Consider the following 13,844-nt stretch of genomic DNA (forward strand, 5'->3'; position numbering starts at 1 on the left):
ATCAGCATTTTGCTTGTCTCTTAATTCAGCTGGTGTTAATGAGGGAATCACAGGTAAGCCACCAAGCTGATCCTCTTCTTCAAAGCTTTGTGGGAGAGCCTTTGGATGATGGGCAAGTGACACAACCAAGATGTTGTTGGGTGATGTTTCTTCGGAGTGGTTGTTGATCACCTGGTGAACTAAATGCTTCTCACAGATAGCTTTGATGGTGCTTTCATCCAGGTGTGCATAATCTACCTCTGACAAGTGTCTTTTTGTGAATTGTTGTATCCTCTCTAACTCTTTTTGTGATGATGTATCATCGGGTAATCTGCCGTGGGGACGCCTGGACAGCCCGTCCGCGTCTTGATTTTGCTTACCGGCTCTGTATTGTAGCTGGAAATCAAATGTCGACAGAGCGGCTAGCCATCTGTAACTCGTGGCATCAAGCTTAGCAGAGGTAAGAATGTACGTTAATGGATTGCTATCGGTGACAGCAAGGAACGTGGTCCCGTATAGGTAGTCCTGGAATTTCTCTGTCACTGCCCATTTAAGGGCAAGGAATTCTAATTTGTGCGCAGGATACCTGGACTCGCATTTCGACAAACCTCGACTTGCATAGGCAACAACTCGCTTCCGTCCCTGTTGCTCCTGGTAAAGGGCAGCACCAAGACCCAAGGTGCTTGCATCCGTGTGCAGAATGTAGGGAAGCTTGGGGTCAGCAAACCCGAGGATGGGTGCTGTTGTAAGTTTCTCGATTATGGTGTCGAATGCTACCTGGCAAGCAGGCGTCCATCTGTCACCAAAGAGGTTCTTTGGGTTGTAGTATTTCTCAGTGTTCACTGTGGTTTTAGTGTGCTTCCTCAGGTGTGCTTCCTCAGTGGCGGATAGCCAGCAGTGAGCTCGTTGAGTGGCTTCACAATCTTTGAATAATCTTTCACAAACCGGCGGTAATAACCGCAGAAACCCAGGAAGGTCCTTAGCTCTTTCAGGTTGTTTGGTTTTGGCCAGGTTTTTAATGCTGCTACTTTGTCTGGATCAGTTTCGATGCCCTTTTCAGACACAATGTGGCCGAGGTATTTTACAGAGGTTTGGAAGAACTTACACTTCCTTGGCGACAGTTTCAAGCCAAACTCTTTCAATTGGTTGAGTACGCGCATCAACCTTTCCTCGTGTTCCTCTAGTGTCGAGGAGAAGATGATGAGGTCATCAAGAAAAACCAGGGCTTGCTTCAAGTTCAACTCTCCCATACAGTGCTCCATAAGCCTCTGGAACGTGCTAGGGGCGTTAGTTATCCCCTGCGGCATCCTGTTGAACTCGAAGAATCCTAGTGGGCAGACAAACGCGGTTTTGTGTTTGTCTGCTTCCTCCATCTCTATTTGATAGAAACCCGATTTAAGATCGAGCACTGAGAACCACCTGGACCCAGTTAATGCAGAGAATGACTCCTCAAGATTAGGTAAGGCATACGAATCTTTTACTGTTTGGGTGTTCAATTTTCTGTAATCTATGCAGAGTCTGACATCGCCATTCTTTTTCTTGACAACGACAATCGGCGAGGAGAAGGGCGACTCCGATTCACGGATGACTTCTGCATCAAGGAGTTGCTGGAGATGGTTATGCACAGCCTCTATATCTTGGGGGTGTATAGGTCTTGGTCTATGTTTGAATGTTGTCTCGTCACTGAGGGTTATGTGGTGTTTTATTTTGTCAGTGCGACCAAAATCAAGCTTGTGCAGTGCAAACACCTCCAGCATGGAACTTAATTTCACAATTATCCTCGCTTTCCACTCATTGGGTACAGGAGAGTCAGTGAAGTCAAAGTTGAGATTTAATTTTCGGTCAGGTTTTGTGGGAAGGCCCGAGTCAGGGGTCTTAACTGATTGAACACTCTTGACAGCGTGTATCTCTGCTATTACAGCCTTTGGAGATATGGTGATGTCATGATGAGACTCATTCTTGAGCATGACTGGTATGCAGCGTGGTAGTTTCGGTGGTAGGCTTACCAAGCTATCAGTCACTAGGATGCCACCTGGCAGGGAGGATGACTTTGGTGGTCCCACCATCACCCACTTCCCAACATCAGTTGTCCTGCAGCTCACTGATCCTTCAAGGACTCTGGTCTGTCCAGCTGCAATAGTCTCAAAGTCCCTACTACGGAGCATTACCTCTCCCAGACTGGAATCAACAGACTGTCTTTTCCTGATTTCAAGGGTCTTTAAGACAACTTTGTAGCCGTAAGGAAGAGACTCATAGTTAGATGCGATATCTGCATACTTTTCATAGAAAACATCCAAAGTATTTGTGCCTATAAGCACTGATGACAAGGTGGAGCGCATGTCAGGTACCACTAGAACCACCTATGTCCGCTCCAAGCAAGCTCTTTGGGAATCTGATGGTGGCCTCAACATAGCCAAGGTAAGGGACGCTTTGGCCGTTGGCCCCTTCCACTTCAAGCAAGTCATTCAAGGAATTCATAGGTAAGTGAGACAGGTTCTCTAAATAGAAAGAATTGGGAATCGTTGTTACTTGAGAGCCTGAATCTAACAAGCACCTGCAGTCTTTGTTACCTATGGTCACTTGTGCAGTGCACTTGGCTCCAATCAGCCCTTTTGGCAGGGTCATTGTCTGTTTTTGTGTGTGAGAGTACACACAGGCTCTGTGCAGCTTCTTTTTGGGACACTTTGTCTGTGTTCCAGTCCCCGTTTGTCCCACAACCGGAACTGGGTCTAGTTTAAATGATCTGGCTTTGAAACACCATTTTCAATGTCCCATGTTAACTGTTTTTCTCTTAGCTGCTTCCTCTTCTCAGCCACAAGAGATGGGTTCGGCTCACTCTCACACTGAGGCTTAATGTGTCCGTCCTCTCCACATCTAAAGCAATACCAGGGCTTTGGTCTATTGCTTGTATTGTTGTTTACATCTCGGCTGTGGTGCGGCCTTTGAGATGTTGGAGTGATAGCTGTTTGGGGAGCTACTGGTCTGGCGGCTGATTTAGCCTTTCTACTGTCTTTCTGTGTGATACGTGTGAGCTGGGACTGTAAATCAGCTATTTGTTTCTTTAGGTCTTGGATTTCAGACCTGTGATCAAGAGCTGGCTGAGATGGGTTGCAGTCTTCACTCTGCACATGAATACCTTGACAATAAGAAGACACTCTTGGTTTCGAAATATTGAAGTGCCGTTTCATGCGGGATGCTTTGGAAGTACGCTTATCTTCTGCTATGCGGAGTAACAGGAGTTCAGCAAAGGTAGGTGGGTTCTGTTTCTTTTGTTCCAGCTGGAGTTCAGCTATCAAGATGTTGTCCCAGCAACCTCTGACAAACTGTCTGAGAAGATGCCGGTCAAGGTCACTAGCGGTTACGCCTCCCCTCCTGAGGGTGGTGTTCAGCATCACCTGCAGCCGTTGTAGATAAGCTGAGGATTTCTCACCGTTATCCTGCATTGTGTTAAGATACTTTGCGAAAAGATCATCTCCGTCCTCGACAGTGCCGAAAGCAGAGTCCAAGATCTCTAAGTACACATTAAGGGAAGATTCAGGTGTCAGGTGCTTCACAATATCGACAGCAGGCGATAAGAGGCTTTTAAGAAGCTTTCGTGACTTGTAAAGATCAGACTGTGTTGTGTCTTTAAGGAGAAGTTCCACATTGGAACGCCATGTCTCATAATCCACTTCATTGTTGGATCTTGGGGAATGCCCAGAGAAGGGTCTGAGTCTCAAAGAAGTGTGCACCTGCAGAGCAGAATCTTCATTTCTCACTATGTGCTCGACTATTACTTTTTGAATGTCAGGTGGGTTGACGTCAGAAAGTTTCAGAGCAGGCTGTGTCTTATCTTTAGATGATGGTGGAGACCAATGATGTTGAACATGCTGCTCTAGGGCCGTACTGGGCAGGGGGCTTGCAGCATTTTCGGGGCCATGTTGCTCTGGAGTATCAGGTGAATTCTGTTCTACATCATCTTGGATTTCTAATTGATCTAAATCGACATTCTCACTGATAACGGAGAGCTCTTCTCTGAGGACAGCTGCAAAGTCTTTGCCAGTCAGTCTTGCAATGTCCTTTAACTCTGAAAGGTAAGTCTGTGTAGCCGTTTTACTAGCTACAGGTGTGTAGACACTGGCTAAGGTTCTAATGTGATAAGTGACATCAGTCTGAGTCTTACTGTTGAGTCTGTGTGGCAACGAAGGTAAGAGCAACTGTATAGCTGTACCATACACATACTCTACTACGACCTGTTTGTCTAATGCTGGCTCAGCTAAATCTACAGGGAATACCCTTTGAATGGGACCATATTGTTTCAGGAAGTCGTACAGTTCTTCGTCAGTTTCTGTACCGGCTATACCACTAACTATGACTGAGTTAGGTATTTTCACACTACTTGCTTGAATAACGTCCATAATGAATCACTGATAACAGTACTATACGGTCTCTGGTTTCTAGTTTTAATTGCTTTAAGCCACTCCTGGCTGGCTCGCCAAATTTGTAGCACCGGTGTCACACCACTTACTGCGCCACTGGACCAGTTCCAGGTTCTAAGGAGTGGGGAGCAAAAATAATAATTACACCAGAGACCGTTTCTTTATATATAAAAGGCCGGCAATTTACTGAATGCAAAACACATATACATATACAGTTCACGAAACAAAAACAAAATTCCCTGCAGGTTCTTAATATTGAGGTAAGTATAATAAACTAAAAGATATTTCACTCTTTTTGTTCTTTAGTTCACCTATAAGTTATTTTAGTCAACTAACCTAAGTTAAACCAGTCTTTTCTTATGTTGCACCTATTTTAGGATTATTTATCTCCCTGAGTTAACTCTTTTCCTTTCTTTTACAGGTAAGAAAATACCTTCAATTTACTCAAATCAAAGTGGACCACAACATTTCAAATCACATTCAACATATGAACTCAATATGAAAATAAAAATATAACACCTCAAATTAAAGTTCAAGGCCAATGTGAGTTCAATTGTTCAGTTCAATGAAGAGATTCAGTTCAATGGAGAGATTCAATTCAATTCAGTCCAAAAATAATAGTTCAATCGATTTCAAGTTCAGTTCAAAATCAATTCCTGATACTCCTACCACTCTGGCAGCGAGTCACCATACGCAGGAGATTTCCTCACTGACGCGATGGAAAAGATGAGTTGAAAATCTGGGTCTGGCTCGCCATCTTGAATTCCGTCTGCGCACGTACGCGCCCGCACACTGCAGACGAATCTCCGCTCCGACCAAGCTTCAAACCAAGCAAAAAAACCTGACCTGTACAACAGGTCATAAACACAATAAATCTCTTTTTAAATTCTCAATTTACACAAATAATTGTTTCACAGTCTCTGAGTTGTAACGTTACTGCTACGGTGTTTTTCCACCTCAAAATGGCGGCGGCGCGGTCTTTTTTAACTCACAACTACCGCACACATCTTTCATTTACAGAGCATACATTCACTTTTATAACATTCACAGTTTCCATAAACACAAAATATTAACTGGTAAACAGTTTAATACCAAGTATTTCCTTGTAAACAGCTACGTTTCAGTGTTAGCTCTCACCAAAGAAGGAAAGAAAAATACAACATGACAAAATACAAGAAAACAACACAAACTCACCAAAACCGGTGTTACTTAGTTCTCATAAAATCCCTGTCAGTTCCCGACCAGGCAAATTATGTTTTCTTTCAACTGCAAAATCAACTTTTCACTCTTTTCTCTGCTTATTAAACGCAGCTCGTTCTCTCCCTCACGTCTCTGCTAACACATACTGACGTGCTGCGTCTGACGTCACTAATCTCTTAAAGGGCAGTGACGTGAATTTTCATCAGCACGCTTTTAATTTTAAACATTAAATTGTTGTATTGACATTTTTAATTAACTCTGATGAATTAACTTACATTAAATGAATTACTTCACTTCCAAACTTATTTATGCAGCTTTTTAAACTATTTATTTTTATTTATGTCATATTTTAACATGGGTTACACAAACACCAATCATGAATGTCCTCACAGATCAAATTAGCTTTTTAAAACTTTTCAGTAAAGTTCTTGTGCCTCTTGAGTACTCCCCTCCCCCTTTAAAAACTTTGCTGTTAATCTACATATATAAATATGCCATTGAATTTCCACAGAGAGCTGCTTGTCTCCCTTTGTAATTGCCATATAATTTATTTGTTGTCTTGTAATCATAAAGCAATTTTACATAGTGCAAAGTATCATCTAAATTAATTAGGTGCCTATTATATTCTTAATCTCAAAAGAGGGTGAATCTCATGAATACATGTCCAGTTCACTTTTCATCACAAAATGGCAAGGAAAAAGATTTGCACAAAAGAAAAAATAAGATATTTAAATATGTATTCTGTATAAATATTGCATTAGAGTATAAAGATTTTTTGGCAGTATGCTAATGATAATGGGGAATTATCTCAAAGCAAAAATCTTAATTGTCTATAATCATATTCTTTCTTATTTCTTTGTTTTGATTTTAGGGTAAAAAAATAGACTTAACATGTTCTTGTCAGTTTTCATTAGGTTTAACCGAGAAAGTTTTGACCACCTTTTTAAAAAAAAGTATCTGAGTGGTTTTGTTTTTCTCCTTTTCTGGAGACCATTTGAAACCCAATAACTTTTCCTTAAGTCATCTGTTCTTTAATAGCCAAACAAACTTATCTGCCACTGACTGGAGTTGTGCAAACTAGATCGATGAACGACCTTCCACTCTTTCTGGTCCTTCTGGACTACAATGAATTGTTCTTGCTGAATCATTACTTCTCGATTTATTATGCTCATTGTCTCAAAGACTCCAATGAACCTTACCTTTGGTGTTTGGAAGTAAAGCTCAAGCTCTTGAACGCTGCATCAGCATTCTGTTTTCTGGTGCTGTTTAGGGACTACAAACCCTGTTTTAAAGCAATCTTCTGAAAAAGACGTTTAGAGAAGGGTTATAATTGGTTGTTGCTTTGCTTAACCTTGTTTTAGTCTTATTACTGCCCTTAGCAGTCATAACATTAATAATGTGTTTTTCATGTTGTTGTTATCTTGAGGGCTTGTACATGGAAAATTTCCCTTATATAATATTCTAATTCAATTTAGTACTGCGTTCTTACAGATGAAGTTTACAGCACCAAACAGAACTGCGCAAATAATGGCTTTTTTCAAATTGGATATTCCATTCACTCCAACACTCCCCTGTTTTGCTGTTGGTCGCAGTGTGAACTATTGTTTTAAATTGGAATGGGAGAAGAAGAAAAAAAACGTTCTTTCTAAAAATTTGGACTGTCAGATAAACTGATTCAGCAAGCTTTGTTGACATTTAACTCTCTTGAATCTCCTCACTTTTATAGTAGGAGTACTACTCCCACACATTATTCTGTTCCTTCATTATAAAAATAGTGTACCTCCAGCTCTCTATTTTGACCCGGTTTCATCAGGGCCATCATCAGCTTGGCTCAGGAAGGCAACACAGCTCTGAGTAATTGGTAGCGTAGGATTGTGGGAATATAGCTTGGCCCATCTGTCAATGGCTCTGACAAATGATCCGGCCATGTGTCCAAAATGAAAGGGAATTAAAAAAGGAACGGGTCCCTGTCAGTGTAGCATCCCATGATGATCTTCAGTAGAAATGTGCACTCACCACATGGTGTAAAGCTCTCATTTAGTCATAAGAGATATGTGAGAACTTGCGTTCCTTCACCCTGATGACATATCTCCAACAGAGAACATACTGTGTTGCGTAGTGTGTGAAATTATGGTGAAACCTTTAAAGCATGCAACTTTTAGAGTATTCAAGAGGAGATAATGATTCAATGATAATTTATTTATAAATGCATTGTGGTGCCTTTGTGTTATAGAAGATCATCATGAAGTTGATCAGGCTCTGTGAACATTATCCAAAAATACCATAATTATACAGGTCTGCTTTGAGGCCAACTAGCCGTTCAGACAACACACCAACTAGTCGATTTTAACATTTCTAGTTTGTTGAATTATGACATCTGTATTCTGAGAATTTGTACTGTATGCATTTGGTAATATCATTATTATAGCTACCAATGGTTAAGTTCTTCACAAATGTAAATTATCAATAATAATTTTTCTGCTGGCCCTGTTGTGCCAGTATTTCATTTTCTTGCCATGCCGACATTTGTACTGGCCCCTCTACAAAAAATATATGCTTTATTATATAAACATATTTTATTTTTAGCTCCTTATTTTTATGTGTTCCAGAAAAAAAATGACAAAAAAGGGGAAATTCATAGCTGGAAATTAAACAGCTATAAACCATTTGCATACAATGCAAACACTAACTTTTGTTTCCAAGACTATTTCAAATAATCTCACAATAATAACAAAACTTACATGTGTGGCAAGTTAAAATCAGTAGAATTCATACATCAATGTTCAATACATCACAGAAAACCAAATATATATATGTTTGCAAGGAATGAAAACGTAAACGGTCATTGACTGAAATATATAGTGACAAATTGGCCCATTTAGGGCTGGTGACACTCTTGCAGTGGGCCATCCTGCTGTTGAGCCCTGAAAATATCTTTAGCTCATTAGCCACACCTTTAACAACAGGCCAAACTCTTCTTGGCATGGAGGCCATTGAGTGTTGATGACAGGTGTGAAATGAAACGGCTTTGTTCTTGTTAAGTATGGGCTCTTATAGTGCAATATTCAGAGGCGCTAGCTTATTGATTGATGAATGGTTTAGCAGATATGGCAATGAATGGCTGTGGATCGCACAAGAACACAAAGGTCATTATCTGCGTCTGAATTGCCACACTCTAATGCTCAGATTCTTGTGTCTGATATTCCACAATCATCCATTATGCAAAGTGACTCTAGGAGACAAAAGCAGCATTGGAAGCTGAACCAACTTGCTCTTTTTCAGAGCCCAAACTGCACTAGATCATGGCGTGAATTTCAAACAAGTTGACACTGGTAATTCAGTTGACTTGATAATGACAGATTGCCAGTGATGTGTTTTGCTGACACTGTTTGTGAGACTAGCTGTTAGAGGAAGCAGAAGCACTGTTTATACTGACAAGGAGAAGCTGTGCAAAGTGCAAAATGAAAAAAAGCAAGGTCTGTCTGTAGTTAACCCATGGTTAGCATGGTTACTGCAAGCATGGTTACTGCAATATTGCTATTGTGAAACCTTGGTTTTAGTGAGAGGAATTAATCCCTCGACTCCATTGCTGGTTTGCAATACAATGTGACAAATGGACTGTAGCACTTTGTAGCACTACTTGTTGAAAAAAGGATTACCCAAATCACGCCACTGAAAACATGTAGTTTAGTTAGAAGCGGTGCTGCTATTAGTTAAATCTCCCCAACACTGCTTCACTGTTTGCACACCCATTAGTAATCTTTGCATTGTGTCATTGTGCATTTGTGTGAAGTCTTCTCAGCTTTGTTGCATCGACTATGGCCTCTATTGCTCATGTTGCTTCAAATCGCCAACTCTCGATTACAGCAAATTACTTTTTGTCGCTTTGTCACTGCAAAACCCTGCCAATCTGAATGCCCCTTGGCCACTGTATACAAATGACTTGTTCTGTCAATTAAAATGTTGTGACGGAAATCTCGAGATTAAATGAACTCTAATTCAGTCCTTAGGCTGTTGCTTGAATGGCAGCTAATGATAATGTTGTAATATGAACTTTTATTTGTCAATAAAATACTGATATGAAATAGCCTATGTAAAACAGGTACATTCATAACAAGATACATTTTATGCCATTATAGATATTTTCATGTGCTCCCAGTGGACAGTTTCCGAACTGCTGCCTTGCAGATAATCCCAAATCCAATAAAATGTTTGATAATAAAAATAGACTTACTTGTGCGTAATCTACAGATTCACTATACAGATAATTTATATTTGTGTCACACACTAATGAACAGTGCAGATAATTACTTGAATTGGTTGCTTAATTTAATTAGTTTAATTCCAGATAGGGCTGTTTGTTAGATTTAATATATTTTTTTCTCTCTTGATCCAGAGGGCACTTACCAGAACCATTCCCAGTTGCGGACACCACCTTTGTCCCTTTTACACTCCCACTCACCTAGTCTGCACCACGCCACCTCTATCAGCTCCCTAAGCCATAGCAACTACACCCAGCGCAGTAACCCGAGTCCGGCACCCACCGATTGCTCAGCACCCAATGAGGGTCCTACCAGTGCCCATGTCTCAGGCAGCGCCCAGGACAACTGGCTTCTTAACAGCAACGTTCCTCTAGAAACCAGGTACGTTGTTTGTAATGGTTCATTTAATGACTTTGAGGTGTCGGTTAGACTTTAGTGGCACTACATTTTCTGTTTACAATGCATCATAATCATGCATTCAAAACATGAGTAGATATAAAACAAAGAAAAGCTTGTTTTCTTTTTTGTTTGACAATTCATGATTCATTCCAAGTTTTCAACTTTTCATTGTAGTCAACTAAAAAAGTAAATGCAACATGATTCAAATAAAATTTTCTTTATAAGAATTCAAGACAATCTGGACAGAGAAATCAAAGTTCTATTTATTATAGAAAACACAGGTGTGCATGAAAAATGCACAAGAAAAAAAAATATATGCACCATACATGAAGTTGTCAACATAGTGTAAAATAAATTAACTTGTTTAATATTTGTATGAAATTTATTAAATATGAAGGCACATTCTGTGCAAACTTGACCTAAAAATAACCCAGATGTTCAGAAATAATAGTATAAAATATAAAACATGCAAAATACTTCTTGGCCAATGTCTGTATTATTTTTATATAAATCTAGGTTATCTAGAAATGTATATATATAAATGATCAAGTTTATCTAAAGTACTCATTACTAGTATATTTGTATAATCATAAACCCCTGAAGATAGATTCTAGACAATAGCAAATTGGTCCCCCTCTCCCAAAACATCAGATGCCCCCCAGCGTCCCTGACTGATGCTGAAATCATCAAGTGGGACCCCACCCTTCCCTATGTGGTCAGAAGGCGAAATTAACGTGGAGGACAATAATAACCCTGGTGCCTTTTCTAAAAAAAAAAACATGGTTTTGCATTTATCTCCCATCATGTTTGTCTCTCTGTGAGACCTTTGTGCAGAGGTGATCAGCCAATATGCTCTCAGATGTCTGTTTGCATTGCTCGGGCTGCTCCTCATGCATGGCGGAGGGGAATCAGAGCTGTCAGAGCAGCCTGAAGAGGAATGACACATTCTGATGTTCAGATCACTTCCACCACCCACACAGCTCAACACGGCCGAGAACCCAGATGACTCATCTCATATTTATTTTAGCTGCTGTAAAAGTTTTAACGTTTTTCTGACTCTAAGGCAATGAGATGATGAGACCTTTGTTGTACAGGTGCTCTAATTGTAATGTTTTACTAATGGGATTTCCAAGTAAAAGTTTAATTGGGGAGGGCTTATGCCCCATTTTCATGAGATTGGCAAGTTTCACAAGATCTGTCAAGAATTGTCCAGGTCATACTCCAAAATTGAAAGAACAAATATAACTTATATACTGTGTTTTGTTAAATATTTTGTGTAAAAATAAAATAAAGCCCATTTTAGGACTGTTATGATTTTTTGTGTTGTTTACACATATATTTAAATTTTAAATTCAACTGTAAAGTGAAATTGTACTTATGCATCATGTTAGTAATTGTGGTACTGAATTCAATTTATGCTGGTTTAAAACAAAAAAAAAAATCCTACCTGAGATTACAGTACTGAGAATTGATAGTGCACTGTGCTTAATTGTCATGTAAATTATGTAAATAATTTAATAATGATATTAATAATTTAATAATAATAAAAGTTGCACACAGAATATATATATATATATATATATATATATATATATATATATATATATATATATATATATATACCCCTCATATTTTTGTAAATATTTGATTATATATTTTCATGTGACAACACTGAAGAAATGACACTTTGCTAAAATGTAAAGTAGTGAGTGTACAGCTTGTATAACAGTGTCAATTTGCTGTCCCCTCAAAATAACTCAACACACAGCCATTAATGTCTAAACCGCTGGCAACAAAATTGAGTACACCCCTAAGTGAAAATGTCCAAATTGGGCCCAATTAGCCATTTTCCCTCCCCGGTGTCATGTGACTCGTTAGTATTACAAGGTCTCAGGTGTGAATGGGGAGCAGGTGTGTTAAATTTGGTGTCATTGCTCTCACACTCACTCATACTGGTCACTGGAAGTTCAACATGGCACCGCATGGCAAAGAACTCTCTGAGGATCTGAAAAAGAATTGTTGCTCTACATAAAGATGGCCTAGGCTATAAGAAGATTGCCAAGACCCTGACACTGAGCTGCAGCATGGTAGCCAAGACCATACAGCGGTTTAACAGGACAGGTTCCACTCAGAACAGGCCTCGCCATGGTCGACCAAAGAAGTTGAGTGCACATGCTCAGCGTCATATCCAGAGGTTGTCTTTGGGAAATAGACGTATGAGTGCTGCCAGCATTGCTGCAGAGGTTGAAGGGGTGGGGTATCAGCCTGTCAGTGCTCAGACCATACGCCGCACACTGCATTAAATTGGTCTGCATGGCTGTCGTCCAGAAGGAAGCCTCTTCTAAAGATGATGCACAAGAAAGCCCACAAACAGTTTGCTGAAGACAAGCAGACTACTGGAACCATGTCCTGTGGTCTGATGAGACCAAGATAAAATTATTTGGTTCAGATTGTGTAAAGCGTGTGTGGCGGAAACCAGGTGAGGAGTACAAAGACAAGTTTGTCTTGCCTACAGTCAAGCATGGTGGTGGGAGTGTCATGGTCTGGGGCTGCATGAGTGCTGCCGGCACTGGGGAGCTACTGTTCATTGAGGGAACCATGAATGCCATACTAAAGCAGAGCATGATCCCCTCCCTTCGGAGACTGGGCCACAGGGCAGTATTCCAGCATGATAACGACCCCAAACACCTCCAAGACGACCACTGCCTTGCTAAAGAAGCTGAGGGTGAAGTTGATGGACTGGCCAAGCATGTCTCCAGACCTAAACCTTATTGAGCATCTGTGGGGCATCCTCAAATGGAAGGTGGATGAGCACAAGGTATCTAGCATCCACCAGCTCCATGATGTTGTCAAGGAGGAGTGGAAGAGGACTCTAGTGACAAACTGTGAAGCTCTGGTGAACTCCATGCCCAAGAGGGTTAAAGCAGTGCTGGAAAATAATGGTGGCCACACAAAATATTGGCACTTTGGGCCCAATTTGGACATTTTCACTTAGGAGTGTACTCACTTTTGTTGCCAGCGGTTTAGACATTAATGGCTGTGTGTTGAGTTATTTTGAGGGGACAGCAAATTGACACTGTTATACAAGCTGTAGACTCACTACTTTACGTTGTAGCAAAGCGTCATTTCTTCAATGTTGTCACATGAAAAGGTATTATCAAATATTTACAAAAATGTGAGGGGTGTACTCACTTTTGTGAGATACTGTATATATATATATATATATATATACAGTTGAAGTCAGAAGTTTAAATACACTTAGTTTGAAGTTGTTAAAACAGATTTTTTTAACCACTCCACAGATTTCATATTAGCAAACTATAGTTTTGGCAAGTCGTTTAGGATGTCTACTTTGTGCATGTCAAATAATTTTTCAAACATTTGTTTACAGACAGATTGTTTCACATTTAATTTACTATATCACAATTCCATTGGGTCAGAAGTTTACATACACTAAGTTACATAACTAAGGCAATTAGCCAATTAGCTTCTAATAGGAGGTGTACTGAATTGGAGGCGTAACTGTGGATGTATTTTAAGGCCTACCTTCAAACTCAGTACCTGTGGACCTCCACAAATCTGATTT

The 13,844-nt window shown here is 40.1% G+C and overlaps 1 protein-coding gene and 1 long non-coding RNA gene across 3 annotated transcripts in view; one reads left to right on the forward strand and one right to left on the reverse strand.

Annotated features, from left to right (window-relative positions):
* The window catches only part of LOC127629623 (uncharacterized), a 396,489-nt gene that overhangs the window by 201,699 nt on the left and 180,946 nt on the right, over positions 1–13,844 (reverse strand). The gene's annotated exons all lie outside the window — the stretch shown is intronic.
* The window catches only part of LOC127629619 (teneurin-4-like), a 410,961-nt gene that overhangs the window by 113,203 nt on the left and 283,914 nt on the right, over positions 1–13,844 (forward strand). Inside the window, exon 4 of one of the 2 annotated variants that reach the window (XM_052106743.1) lies at positions 9,996–10,240. In XM_052106743.1, coding sequence (XP_051962703.1) covers positions 9,996–10,240 — 245 coding nt within the window. Of the gene's footprint in view, positions 1–9,993; positions 10,241–13,844 lie in introns of both variants that reach the window. The other variant, XM_052106742.1, reaches the window with a different exon arrangement.

Source organism: Xyrauchen texanus, chromosome 36 (genome assembly GCF_025860055.1).
Source record: "Xyrauchen texanus isolate HMW12.3.18 chromosome 36, RBS_HiC_50CHRs, whole genome shotgun sequence".
In the NCBI taxonomy this organism is placed as follows: domain Eukaryota; kingdom Metazoa; phylum Chordata; class Actinopteri; order Cypriniformes; family Catostomidae; genus Xyrauchen; species Xyrauchen texanus.